The 14,757-nt window shown below is 46.8% G+C and overlaps 1 protein-coding gene across 1 annotated transcript in view; it reads right to left on the bottom strand.

Moving 5' to 3' along the window:
* The window catches only part of LOC105923771, a gene marked incomplete at its 3' end in the record, with an annotated part of 780,934 nt that overhangs the window by 14,883 nt on the left and 751,294 nt on the right, over nt 1–14,757 (bottom strand). The window contains exons 13-14 of the mRNA XM_036133613.1: nt 11,332–11,487; nt 3,803–3,958 (exon numbers count right to left, since the gene is read on the bottom strand). Of these exons, the coding sequence (XP_035989506.1) occupies nt 3,803–3,958; nt 11,332–11,487 (312 nt within the window). The remainder of the gene's footprint in view (nt 1–3,802; nt 3,959–11,331; nt 11,488–14,757) is intronic.

The following is a 14,757-nucleotide window of genomic DNA, read 5'->3' as shown; positions in this document are numbered from 1 at the left end:
GCAATGAACTGACATGGACCTTCTATTGAGAGGTAGGGTTGAGTGGGGGTAATACAGCAAGGTATGCTAAGTCATTCAATTAAATAACTTTTGTTAACGCCCAGCTGACTGTTCAGCAATCTTTAAGAAACTTTGAGGCTTGTTTTTCTCCATATTATTCTTTGCATAGTGGTAACATTCAAATTTTAATATATTTTTCAAATTTTATCTGATTTTCTCAAGTTTGACACTGTTTGAATGCTTAGACTTGACTTTTGCAGAATTGTGCAGATCTTTAGTTTGTCTGATGGATTTGTTGGACAGAAAAGGCTTCTTGGCAATGTTCCCCCTAATTTTCAATGTGCTTGAGCAAACACACAAACTCCCTGAAGGTTCACTTGACCTCTGTGAGCAACATCGCACACTGAGGCTTCATTATACCAACATTATGACTGACCAGTGTAAAGAGGTTTGGGTTCATCAGACTTGACAAAGCCCTTTACAAGAACAAGTAATTTACCAAGCCATACATATATTGCTGTAGTCCCCAGGAATGTGCTCATATAGAAATGTACAAACAGAGTTGCTTTTTAAAAACAGAGGTAGAATAATAGGGCCGGTCAGAAATCAGCAGAAGCCGTGCACTGCAAAGGACTTAAAGTCTAACTCTTGGACTGAATGTATTTTAACGCAGATGCATTCAAATAGTCACCAGAGTAAAGAAATGTATATTATATGTGAATTATGTGCACCGTTTGGAAGTTATTTCGATAAAACTTGCTGTATAAGCGAAAGAGCCCGAACATTCCTCAATCGGGCTGTTTCGGAATGTGACGTCACAAACAGAACTAGTACCGTGCATCAGGCTGCTAACACTACGACTTTCGCTACCGATTTATTAAATTTAATTAATAACTCGTACTCTACGTACAAAAAATTTATAAAAAAAAATGTCTGAACGGAGTTTGAACAAGGTGGACCTGAGGAGACTATATCTAACGCTGCCCAAGACATAGAGCCCATGCTCCATTGTAAGTACCCCTCAAAATCCTCGCTCGTGAAGTGTGAATTGCATAAAACACTTTTGTCACTGCCGGCAATCCAGTCCTTTTGCGTTTCTTTTACGAATTTATCCCATTTCCTTCGGACCTTTTGATCCTTCGGCCAAGTATGTAGCGCTACTTTCTGGCCTGCACTAGACCGCGGTGAAGTTGGCTTGACATTGGACATTCAAGCTCCACGGAGTCAGCAGAGCACTCTTGAGAAACAAAAATCAAATCAGATTTGTTGACGGTCCCATCGCGTATGGGAGAAGGGAGCAGCTGAGAGATGCTGGCCGAAATCGGAGTCCTTCAACCGGATCAACCATGAGCTAGATCCCGCTGACTCCGCGGAGCTTGAATGTCCAATGTCAAACCAACTTCACCGCGGTCTGCACTAGGCCTATAAGCAACACTACAGCCACCAACTACGCACCTAGAAGGCATTTTATTGTGGACTTAGTTCTGCGATTTTTTTTTTTTTAAAAGCGCTTGCTCAAAGTAGACGTGGATCAGCAGATTCGGTGTGTGAAAGATGATACTGGAAAACATGCATATATCCTGGTTCGCCGTACCGTTGTACAACGTAAACGCTTGTGTGTTTCTATGCAAGTTCGCTTTGCGCATTCTCGGTGTTCTTGAACAGACGTCACTCTTGTCGGAAATGGCCGATCGTAAACGGAGGCAGCACTGAAACGCGGAATACCATAATCAGTGTAAAAAATCTGCAATATTTCATATTTAAACTTAATTTGAACACTTTTGATACATGAATATTCAAAGCAGGGTTTCCCGCAGCGCTATCTTGGCGTGCGGGAAACGCCAAAGTCACGCTACCGCCACGCCAACATTCAAAAAAAAAAAAAAAAAAGGTGACGTTAACACGCGGTTTGTTTATTTTTGCTTTCGCGCGTGCGTGAATGGCAGGGAAAAAACACATGGATACCCCCGGTCCGCGGAAAACGTGTCGTACAACCCCCCCCCCCTCCGCGAGTCGGTCCGCAGAAAACGTGTCCTCCTCCCCCCCCCCTCCCCACTCCGCGAGTCGGTCCGCGGAAAACGTGTCGTCCAGCCACCCACCAAACACCCCCCTAACCCCAACCCCCCCCCCATTTGCGAGTCGGACCGCCTCGCATAAGCAAATTCCTGCGGGAAACACTGCAAAGTTTACCTTGTTCTGGAAGTTATTCAATGGTTTTCAGGATATTTTTTCGGTCCAAGAGTTAGACTTTAAACTTCAGCTGAAAACGCCAGCAGAGCAACAGCAGGTGTGGCGCTAAAAATACAACCAGATTTATGAAGCCCCAAAGTACAAATTGGATGAAAACAGCACTTAGGGGCTCATATCCCACACAGCCAGACGAACAGCTTACATGCAGCAGGGTCTGGTTTCAGAAATCTGGGTTAGTGGATATTCTGAGTAATTTCTAGTGCAAATTCCTGCAAACCCTGGCTTTTCCGTTTCAGAAAGCTCAGCCTTGACCCTGAGTCAAATTAGCCCCATTTACACTACCCTTGTTAAACCGAGCCAAGCCGAGACCAGTCCGAGCTTGGATCAGTTAACCAAGCCGAGCTTCGTTCTGATGACCGTTTACACACCACGCTATCCTGGTTCCTTGGTTGCTCCTCGCCTCCTAGTGACGATCTGCGGTACTGCTGCTCTCTGGGATTGAAGGCGGGACCGAGCAAATCAAAATGGCGGCGCCCACAAAATTCAGGAAGTTATGGTTGGACAGAGTCGGCTTTTGGGATGTGGATAAGACAAACGAACGTCTAATAAGGATTTACAGACGCAGGAAACAACGACAGACGCTGAGGTTCATCACACTGCTAAGCAGAATCATCTCTGGAAACCGTGTGGCACGGTAAGGAAGCTAGTATTATTATGAATGTCTGAAATTTGTCTGAATGGAGTGTGAATCGGGACGTGCAGCCAGACACGGCAGAAAAACCGCGGACAGTCAGCTGACTGTAAGGGGATGACGCGGTCTGCTCATGCACTCTTCGTTATCAGATAACCGGGACAAAAAAAAAAAACAGTCCAAGACCACATCTGGAACTGGTCTGCAGTTAGCGCGGTCCGGTTATGTTTAGTGCGGTCTGGTTCAGTCTGCTGACCATTTACACACAAGAGTTATCTCGGTTACCGAGCTCGGACTGGTCTCGGCTCGGTTAAAAAAGTGTAGTGTAAACGGGGTATACATTAACCCAGAAATGATCAGACATTTAATATTGGTCTGATCAGCCTCACCCGACAGAGATTTCTGTGGAGTATTTGCTCTCCAGCATACAGGCTCTTCAAAAAAAGGACGTGCCTTTTCCGACACTTCCTTGACCAGATCTCAGCTAAAAAACTCAGTTTGCCCAAACAACTCTGCTTGGTAGCCGGGTCGTTTCAAAAAATAATTTGTTGTCATACTCTGCTGGCCTGGGAACGCCTTAGGATTCCTCCGGAGGAGCTGGCCCAAGTGGGCGGAGAGAGAGACGTCTGGGCCTCCCTATTGAAGCTGCTACCCCCGCGACCCGACCCCGGATAAGCGGAAGAAGATGGATGGATATTTTTGCACATAAACAATGACTGAACGTTATTCTGCCCACTGTTTTTCTCCTGCTGTTACATTCTGATCACTGCTGCACTTTGTATTTTAATGTTGCCTTATTCCACCTGTAATCTCATAACTCTGTCGTAAGATGTATGCAACGAAATTTCGTTCTGTATGAACTTTGTACATACAAAAAGACATTAAAGTTGTCTAAGTCTAAGTTATTGACAGCTGTCTTACCTTTGATCTGGGGGTCCAGGATCATTACGGAAGAATATAGGAATATCTTTGGACAGGTCACTCTTCAGAGAAACACAGCTGGGTGCTGGAGGCGCTGGTCTGTTCTCCTCCATGTTCCTCCAAATGTTCCTCTGTGTTTCCCAGCCTGAAGCCTCACTGAGAGAGAAACAGACAGTTAACATGTGATTCAGTTCCAGTTTTCTCAGCTAGCTGCTCTCTGAACCATCCTGTAAAGCAGGAGGCTGATTACATCCTGTGTAAAACTCTTAGTTCACCCACTGATGGCTCACAGTGTCTGAACATCACATCAGCTAATCACAGCAGCAGAGAGTTTTTTAGCTTGGGATGATTTGATAGTTTCTGCTGTAATATCAGAGCACGGTGATGGCAGCTGTATGCTGAGGTTCTCATATTTCATCTGACCTGATGACCTCTACTAACATTTGTACTAAAAACAATCAGTGAACAGCTGCTGATAGAGAGGACAGCATGAAAAAGGACCATGTCTGCTGTGTTTCTATTTTTTCACTTGAATCAATTTGTTTTTGTTCCTAAAGTCATTAATAGCAAATAAATGGATGATATAATGAGGCTGAAACTGGGTAGTTTCTCTCTGAAAATTATTCAGTATTAGTTTTCTTATCTCTGTTGGGTTTTAAACTGTCAACAATCAATTTCAGATTCATTGTGAGGAAAGTTTATCAGGAAAAACCAGGAAAACCTTTGTCTCCACTAGGGCTGTGCATAAAAATTGATACAAAGATTAATATTGATGTTTTTAAAAACAATTTAATATCGATATTCTGGCCTTCAATGTCGATATACCACTAAACCCATAGGGGGCGCTATTACAGCACGCCATTACTGTTCACAGCGAGGAAGAGCAAGTGAGACTAATTTGAGGAATGGCCGACAGGATTTTAGAAGCGCCTTCATCCCTAAAATCAGACATTTGGGCACATTTTTGGTTTCTGTGACATGTTAAATGCATTGAACCAAATGCACTTTATTTTCCTGTTAATATATCAGTGTTCAATAAATTGAACATAAATATAATATAGGACTGGTTTTGTTATTTGAATGACTGTGACCATTAATTTGAAAGTAATAAATATCGATATTGGAGTCATATCAAATCAAGCTGAGCTATATTGAGAATCGTATTGTATAGTGAGCTATGTATCACGAATCGTATCGAATCGGCTCATCCTAGATGATACCCAGCCCTAGTCTCCACGTAGCGCTGGGCTGAGCCACCTTGTCGGTATACATCCTCACCATCTCTCTGTCTGCTATTCTGCCTCTGAGAATCTCTGCTGAGCCCAGTGGTCAGATCCTCCTGTCATGATTTAGGTTTGATCAGAACCCAAATGCAGAAGTCAGAACACCAGGGGCGAGGTGAATAGAGACCTTAGTAAACCAAACTAGACAGACTGCAACAGAGCAGAGACAGCAGGCTGTGGACAGCAGAGGATCTGACATGGAGTTACCGAACCAAAAGACATGAATTCTGGAGAGTCGGATGACTGAAAGCAACACAGGAGGAAAGGAACAGATCAACAACAGCTGCTGTAGTAGTGTCTGAAATTATTCAGCCTGGGCTACATTACGCCTTGATGGCTAAATATTGTAATGATCCCCACACTGCAGCCGAAGTACCGTCAACAGGGTTTATTGGAAATATGAGGTGCTATTTCCTGAGGCTGCAGCTCACGCCTCTAACAGAACTGCATGTGTTCAACTCCCGAGCTTGCGGCTAACAACAACACACACGCGCGCACGAACACCACTTCCTGGTCCTAGTCCCCCCGCTCCTGATCTCTCCGCCCACATGGCATCATACACCTATCACATGTGGTGCGGGAGCCAGCAGCGTTAGACAAGGAAAACCCACGACGCTCACATTCAACAATAAAGGTTGTAATGCAACTCATAACAAATGCATAATGATAAGGAACCCTAGCAGAACTGAAACACAGCATCGTTACACTGCCCCCCCACTACAGAGTTCCTCGCCCACGAGGGAACAAACAAAGTCATCAAACCGTCTTGGGGCCCTCCTCGCCCGCCGCGGACGAGCTACTTGAGGTGCCTCAGGCTGTACCGATGGGACATCATTCGGCAACAGCGGTATGGTCTCTGGGGAGGCTGGTGGAGCCACCGGTGACCCTGGTTGAAGACCTTCCGAGGCCTGTGGTGCAGCCCTGCCTTGATAGGGGGCCAACCTGTCTCTGTGCAGAGCTACTTTTCTCCTGTTCTGAAACATTTGCACCCTGTAAACAACCTCCCTCATGCGCTCCAACACTCTGCAGGGGCCCACCCACTGACTGTCCAGCTTCGGGCAACGGCCCTTCCTTCTCCGGGGGTTGTAAACCCAGACTAACTCCCCCGGTGCAAAGTGTCGGCCCTTAGCTCTTAAATCATAGTTCCGTTTCTGACGCACACCTGCTTGTTCCTGTTGTCTCCGAGCAAATGCATGTGCTGACTCCAACCTGTCCTGAAGTTTTCTAGCATACTCAGGACCGGCTGGGACAGCAGGTGCATCCGGAGGGCGTCCGAAAGACAGTTCAGCTGGTGTCCGCAGCTCCCTCCCCAGCATGAGGAGTGACGGAGTACATGCTGTGGAGTCCTGCACAGCTGAGCGGCAGGCCATTAGCACCAATGGAAGGTGCTCGTCCCAGTCCCTCTGATACTCAGCTGTGAGAATGGCCAGCTGCTGTCCCAAGGTGCGGTGGAGCCTTTCCACCAGCCCATCGCTCTGGGGATGTAATGGTGTTGTTCTAGTTTTCTGGATGCCAAGGCGGTTGCACATGATAGAAAACACACGTGACTCAAAATTTCTGCCCTGGTCGCTATGAATAATGTCTGGCACCCCAAACCTGCTAATAAACCCACCAACCAAGGCATCTGCCACTGTCTCTGCCTCCTGATCGGGGATCGCGTAGGCTTCTGGCCATTTTGTAAAATAGTCAATGGCTGACAGGACATAACAGTTCCCCCTGTCTGAGCGTGGCAGTGGTCCCATTACATCCACCGCCACTCTTTCCATTGGGGCTCCTACAACAAACTGTTGCAAGTGGGCGTGCGACTGACCTGTCGGCCCCTTCCGTGCAGTACAGGGGTCACAGCGGCGGCAGAAATCCTCCACGTCCCTCCTGCACCGGCCCCAGTAAAACCCCTGCCGGAGGCGGCGGAGTGTTTTTGTGACGCCAAAATGTCCGGAACCAGACGCTCCGTGCATGGCCTGCAGGACTACATCTTTCAGGCTTTTGGGCACTACAATCTGCCAACGCTCCTCCCCAGTGGCAGAGTCTTTCCATGCCCTCTGCAGCACCCCAGCTTCCAGACGTAGCGCATCAAATTTGGCCCACAATCCTTTTGTTGCTAGTGAGAGCCCAGCAACCTCCTCCCATGGTGGCTTCAGATGTCTCTCCAACCACAACAACACAGGCTGGATGTCAGGATCCTGCTCCTGTTGGTGCCTCCAGCTGTCTGTGTCGACCACCTGCAGCTCCCTGCAGATGACTGAGCTTCCCCAACATGCTGCTGGCTGGCTCCGCTGCAGCTGTTCCTCCTCCAACCTCTCCCTCCGGTCGCAGTAACTGCATCCCTCCGCAGCACAAGGGCGACGGGAGAGGGCATCGGCGTTAGCGTGCTTGGCTCCAGCCCGGTGGACCACCGAGAAGTTGTAGGACTGCAGCTCTTCCAGCCACCGGGCTACCTGACCCTCAGGTTCTTTAAAAGACACCAGCCATTGGAGAGCAGAGTGGTCAGTCCTTATAGTGAAAGGCAGGCCACACAGGTAGTACTTAAAATGACGCAGAGAAAGCACCACCGCCAGCAGCTCCCGCCTTGTCACACAGTAGCGCCTCTCTGCTTTGTTAAAGGCCCTGCTGAAATACCCCACCACTCTCTCCCCTTCTTTCCCCAACTGGGAAAGGACACCCCCGACCCCCACGTTACTTGCATCCGTGTCAAGAATGAAGGGAAGAGAGGGGTCAGCAGGGGCGAGCACCGGGGCCTCAGTCAGACTTTGCCGCAGACAGTCAAATGCTCCCTGGCACTGTTCAGTCCACACGTAGTCCCGGTTCTTCTGGAGGAGCTGGAACAGGGGAGCCGCTATACTCGCAAACCCCCGCACAAACCTCCTGTAGTAGGAGGCCAGGCCCAGGAAACTTTTAAGATCCCTCTGGGTAGTGGGGACTGGCCACTCTGCCACCATCTTTACTTTGTCCTCCATTGTGCTGATTCCCTCCCTTCCAACCCGGTGACCCAGAAATGTCACCTCTTGCTGCATGAAATTCAATTCAATTCAATTCAATTTTATTTATATAGCGCCAAATCATGAAACATGTCATCTCAAGGCACTTTACAAAGTCAAGTTCAATCATATTATACAGATTGGGTCAGATTATACAGATTGGTCAAAAATGTCCTATATAAGGAAACCAGTTGATTGCATCAAAGTCCCGACAAGCAGCAGTCACTCCTGGGGAACTAAATGACATTTATCTGGGTGGAGTCTCAAGCCCGCTGCTCTAATTCTCTCCAACACCCGACGGAGTGAGGCCAGGGCTGTAGCAAAGGAGGCGCCATGGACCAGTATGTCATCCAGATACACCAGACACTCTTGGCGAGGGACGTCAGCCAGCACTCGGTCCATCAGCCTGGAAAAGGTGGCGGGTGCATTGCACAGCCCAAATGAGAGCACTTTAAACTGCCAGAGTCCCCGCCCTGTGCAAAACGCAGACTTTGGCCTGGCACTTGTTGTTAGGGGAACCTGGTAATAACCGCTGCGAAGATCCAGGGACGAGAACCAGTTAGAGCCTGACACCAGGTCCAGTGACTCGTCAACCCGAGGCAGCGGGTATGAATCCTTTTCCGTCACCCCATTCAGCGGCCTGTAATCAACACACAGGCGCCATTCTCCATTCTTTTTGGGCACCATGACAACAGCAGCTGCCCAGGGACTGTCTGAAGGTTCAATAATGCCTGCTTGCAACATGTCCGACACTGCTCTGTCGCATGCTTCCTGGCGGGCCAGGGGAAGCCGGCGTGGCCGACATTTTATCGGGGGTGCATCTCCAGTCAGAATGTCGTGCTCCACCAACTGAGTCTGCCCCACCTGGTCTTCGCTCAGAGCAAAGCTGTCCTTAAAGTCCACGAGCAGCTGCCACAGTTGTTCTTGCTGCTTGGTGTCCAAACCCCTACAGTTCTCTGCCCAGATCTTCTGCACCAAGGTCACTGATGCATCTTGTGCCACATGAGGTGCCCAAACCGGGGGCATCGGGTATGTGGGCGCAGCGGCTGTCGTGGAGGCCATCTGGTCAGCCTTGGGTGAGATCTGCTCAATATCTGCAGTCTGAGGTTCAGTGAGGCAGACCACAGGCCCTAACAGCACTGGATCAGAAACTGTGGGCAGCAGTGGGATGAGAGGACCTTCCTTAAAACTCCATGTCCCCCTTCCCAAATCCAACTGGCACCCCGCAGCCCTTAAAAAGTCCAATCCCAGTATGCACATGTCCTGCACCTCTGCTACCCACACAGGGTGAGTGATAGACCGGCCACCTACATTAACAGTCATTGTACCCCTCCCCTTCATAGGTGCAATGTCCCCTGTGACCGTGCGCAGCTGCACTGTAGTGGGCCGAATCCGAGTCCAATCTGGTACCACATCAGGCCTCACGAGTGTTACTGTGGAACCAGTGTCAATCAGGGCTGTGCAGGGGATCCCTTCCACTGTGACAGGGATGTAACAAAAATCCCCAACACAGGTGCGGCCAACAACCGCAACCACTGTCGCTTGGTCTTGGCATGAGTCCACTTCTGGTGAAGGCTGAGACAGGGCCCCCTGTCGGCGCTGGCGGGACCCGACTGCTGTCGATGAAGGTGTGGAGGCTACGGCAAGGGCCTGCGCTGCCTCCTCCATGCAGGCCCTATCTCGTTTCCCTGTTTCTTGACTGCTGTAGGACACCGCCTGAGGAGATGCCCTGGTTGGCCACAGCCCCAACAAAGGGCAGGGGAAGCAGAGGAGTCTCGCGTCGACTGCAGTGACGCCGCCCGAACCATTTCTGCCAACTCTGAGATCCAAGCAGGTTTCTCCTGGTCCGGCTCGATCCCCTCTGCAGACCTGCATGCGGGCGGTTGTCCTCTCTGATCATCTCCAGCTCCTACTCCGACCAAACACTCCCTCTCCACCGCCAGATCCAAAGCATCCTGGAGGGATTTTGGATGCATCAGCTGGACCTGCAGGCGCAGCTCCGGGGGTGACAGAGCTCTGATGAACTGATCCTTCGCTAATTCATTCTGCACACCTGACTGCATGTGTGCATACGCTCTGCGTGTGAGGCTCCCAATGTCATTAGCCAAAACACGCAAAGGTTCACCCGGCAACCTGCTCCTGCTACTGAGCTTATTTTTAAAGATGTCTGGCTGCACACATTGTCCAAACCGCCTCTTTAGCGCTCCGACTAAGGCATCATAGTCTTTTCTGTCTTCTGGACCGAGCAGCAGCAGGCAGTCCAAAGCATCATCTTGTAGGCAAAGAGCTAGCTGCAGGGCTTTATGCTCCACTGTCCATCCTCCAGCCTGCGCCAGCAGCTCAAACTGTGCATGGAAAGCCTCCCAGCTTGACCTACCGGAGTACTTGGGCGTCTTCAACGGGACAGCGATGTTACGGGCGCCGCCATCGTTGCAATAGTCACGGGCGCCGCCACATTTGTCGACCAGGTCACGCCGCGCTCCCTGTGATGGCGGGGACGACGGGCGCAGCTGCGCGCCGGCACCCAGACCGGCTTCGGTAGCCATCCTCGCCGCAGAACCGCGCAGGGAAGCTTTCGCCCGAGCAATTTTATTAAGCTCCGCACTCCATGCCTCACTGTCTTCCTCTCTTTCCAACTTAACACTCACACGGGGAAACTTGCCGTCCATGGCGCTGGTGGAGGCGACGAGCTAACAGCGCTCACCCGGCTCCGCTCGTTTCGGTTTACTTCTGACACCAATGTAATGATGCCCACACTGCAGCCGAAGTACCGTCAACAGGGTTTATTGGAAATATGAGGTGCTATTTCCTGAGGCTGCAGCTCACGGCTCTAACAGAACTGCATGTGTTCAACTCCCGAGCTTGCGGCTAACAACAACACACACGCGCGCACGAACACCACTTCCTGGTCCTAGTCCCCCCGCTCCTGATCTCTCCGCCCACATGGCATCATAAACCTATCACATGTGGTGCGGGAGCCAGCAGCGTCAGACAAGGAAAACCCACGACGCTCACATTCAACAATAAAGGTTGTAATGCAACTCATAACAAATGCATAATGATAAGGAACCCTAGCAGAACTGAAACACAGCATCGTTACAATATAGATCCATTTCTAAGCTACCATTTGCTTCAAGAATTTCAGAGAAGATTGTTTTCTGTCATTTTAGCTTGTAGCCATGTACAGCACTTTGTTTTAGCTGCTAGCTGTTTTTAAGCACTTTCTAAATAAAGATGCTATGAGTATGGTTATTGACAGCTGTCTTACCTTTGATCTGGGGGTCCAGGATCATTACGGAAGAATATAGGAATATCTTTGGACAGGTCACTCTTCAGAGAAACACAGCTGGGTGCTGGAGGCGCTGGTCTGTTCTCCTCCATGTTCCTCCAAATGTTCCTCTGTGTTTCCCAGCCTGAAGCCTCACTGAGAGAGAAACAGACAGTTAACATGTGATTCAGTTCCAGTTTTCTCAGCTAGCTGCTCTCTGAACCATCCTGTAAAGCAGGAGGCTGATTACATCCTGTGTAAAACTCTTAGTTCACCCACTGATGGCTCACAGTGTCTGAACATCACATCAGCTAATCACAGCAGCAGAGAGTTTTTGAGCTTGGGATGATTTGATAGTTTCTGCTGTAATATCAGAGCACGATGATGGCAGCTGTATGCTGAGGTTCTCATATTTCATCTGACCTGATCACCTCTACTAACATTTGTACTAAAAACAATCAGTGAACAGCTGCTGATAGAGAGGACAGCATGAAAAAGGACAATAATGTCTGCTGTGTTTCTCTTTTTCACTTGAATCAACTTGTTTTTGTTCCTAAAGTCATTAACAGCAAATAAATGGATGATATAATGAGGCTGAAACTGGGTAGTTTCTCTCTGAAAATTATTCAGTATTAGTTTTCTTATCTCTGTTGGGTTTTAAACTGTCAACAATCAATTTCAGATTCATTGTGAGAAAAGTTTGTCAGGAAAAACCAGAAAACCTTTGTCTCCACTAGGGCTGTGCATAAAAATCGATACAAAGATTAATATTGATGTTTTTAAAAACAATTTAATATCGATATTCTGGCCTTCAATGTTGATATACCTCTCAACCCATAGGGGGTGCTATTACAGCACGCCATTACTGTTCACAGCGAGGAAGAGCAAGTGAGACTAATTTGCTGAATAGCCGACAGGATTTTAGAAGCGCCTTCATCCCTAAAATCAGACATTTGGGCACATTTTTGGTTTCTGTGACATGTTAAATGCATTGAACCAAATGCACTTTATTTTCCTGTTAATATATCAGTGTTCAATAAATTGAACATAAATATAATATAGTACTGGTTTTGTTATTTGAATGACTGTGACCATTAATTTGAAAGTAATAAATATCGATATTGGAGTCATATCAAATCAAGCTGAGCTATATTGAGAATCGTATTGTATAGTGAGCTATGTATCACGAATCGTATCGAATCGCCTCATCCTAGATGATACCCAGCCCTAGTCTCCACGTAGCGCAGGGCTGAGCCACCTTGTCGGTATACATCCTCACCATCTCTCTGTCTGATATTCTTTATTTTTATAATCTTTATTTAACCAGGAAGTCCCTTGAGATTGAGATCTCTTTTTTGAGGGAGACCTGGCCAAGACGGCACACCAGTTAAAATACAAACAGAAGTACAACATAGATAAAATCTCACATAGAGGAAAAGACGGGTCACATAGGGCAGTTACATTTTTCAATTACATGACATTTTAACATGGCTTTAAATTCATATAATGAGATTAGATCATTTAAATGGAGCAAGTTTTATAAATTTTTCCATGACCATGGAGCAAAGTAAGAGAAGGATTTCTTCCCCAGCTCAGTAAAAACCATTGGAACCTGGTAAGAGCGCCACCTGGTGGAACGGAGTTGAAAGTGACTGGAATTTAGCTTGAGGAGATTACATAAATATGCCGGCAGTTTACCCAACATGGCCTTGTATAAAAAATATACAAATGAAGTTGTCTACGTAGACTTAGTGATGGCCAACCTACCAGTTCATACAGCGTACAATGATGAGTACGGGAATAAGAATTAGTTAAGAAGCGCAGAGCACTATGGTACACAGAATCTAACAGGTGGAGAGTACTAGAGGCAGCATGCATGTAGACAACATCACCATAGTCTAAAACACTTAAAAAGGTAGCCTGCACAAGTGTTTTTCTGGGTGACATGTTAAAACAGGTTTTATTTCTAAAATAAAACCCCAGCCGTAGTTTCAGCTTTTTTACAAGTTTCTCAACATGAACTTTGAATGAAAGTTTGTTGTCCAGCCAAAAACCTAAATACTTATATGAAGAAACATTTTCAATTAAGTCTCCATTTAATGTGTTAATAGTTATATTATCTGGGGATTGGGAACGAGCCCTTGAAAACGTCATAAATTTGGTTTTCTTAGTATTTAGCACTAACTTAAGGCCATGTAGAGAAACTTGAAGCTGCTGAAAGGCCAACTGTAGGTCATGCATGGCTTGGTTCAGTGAAGAGGCAACTGAATAAATCACAGTGTCATCTGCATAAAGATGCAGTTTAGCAGTTTGCATGTCCTTTCCAATGTTATTAATGAATATAGAAAATAAGAGGGGGGCTAAAATTGAACCTTGAGGAACACCCATAGAAATTTCTAAAAAGTCTGATTTAAGACCATCTATAGAAACACATTGCGTTCGCTTTGTAAGGTAGTTTTTGAACCAAGTAATAGCTGGGTTTCCTATACCAATGTTTATTAATCTATCTAGTAATAGCTTATGGTCAACAGAGTCAAATGCTTTGGACAGATCCACAAATAGTGCAGCGCAGTGTTGCTTCTGGTCCAAGGCATTTATAATGTCATTTAATAATAGCAAGGTTGCTGTAACAGTGCCGTGTCCAGCTCTAAAACCCGACTGTACATCAGTTAGAATGTTGTGCTCTGCCAAGTAGTCTTTTAATTGACAGTTTACTTGAGCTTCCAAAAATGTTTGCAAGAATAGAGAGCTTGGAAATTGGTCTATAATTGTGAAGATCTGAAGGGTCGCCACCCTTTAACAAAGGAAGCACATAGGCTGCTTTCCATATTTTAGGGATTGAATTGGTCTGCAGACAACAATTAAAAATGTATGCTACAGGCTTAGCTATAAATTCAGCTGCAACTTTTAATAAGAAAGGTTCTAGGTTGTCTGGTCCTGCTGATTTTTTTGGATCAATAGCTTTAAGAGCAATACAGACATCCTGTTTAAGAATGGGTCTAAAAAAGAAAAAGGTTTTCAGTGGTGTTTCAGAGCTGGAGTTGGAGCACTGATAACTAGATTTGGACTCATTGAAGATACAGCCAGCTGATACAAAGTAATTGTTAAAATGACCAATTATGTCAAATTTGTTTTTAATTTCAACTGAATCTACAAAAATATGTTGTGGGAGACCTGCAGACGAAGAATTGGAATTAGACAGAGACTTAATTTGTTTCCAGAATTTAGCAGGGTTATTGAGATTTTTAGACCCATTTTTTAGATAGTAATCTGATTTAGTTTTTCTGGTCATGCTTGTGCATTTATTTCTTAAGGTTCTGAAAGCAGTCCAGTCAGCAGTAGAATTTGTGGCTTGAGCTTTTCCCCATGCCACATTTCTTTCTCTGATCTTATGACTTAACTCTTCAGTAAACCAAGGGTTGTTCC

This window comes from Fundulus heteroclitus, unplaced genomic scaffold, assembly GCF_011125445.2.
Source record: "Fundulus heteroclitus isolate FHET01 unplaced genomic scaffold, MU-UCD_Fhet_4.1 scaffold_65, whole genome shotgun sequence".
In the NCBI taxonomy this organism is placed as follows: domain Eukaryota; kingdom Metazoa; phylum Chordata; class Actinopteri; order Cyprinodontiformes; family Fundulidae; genus Fundulus; species Fundulus heteroclitus.
This window is presented reverse-complemented; position numbering and strand designations above follow the sequence as displayed.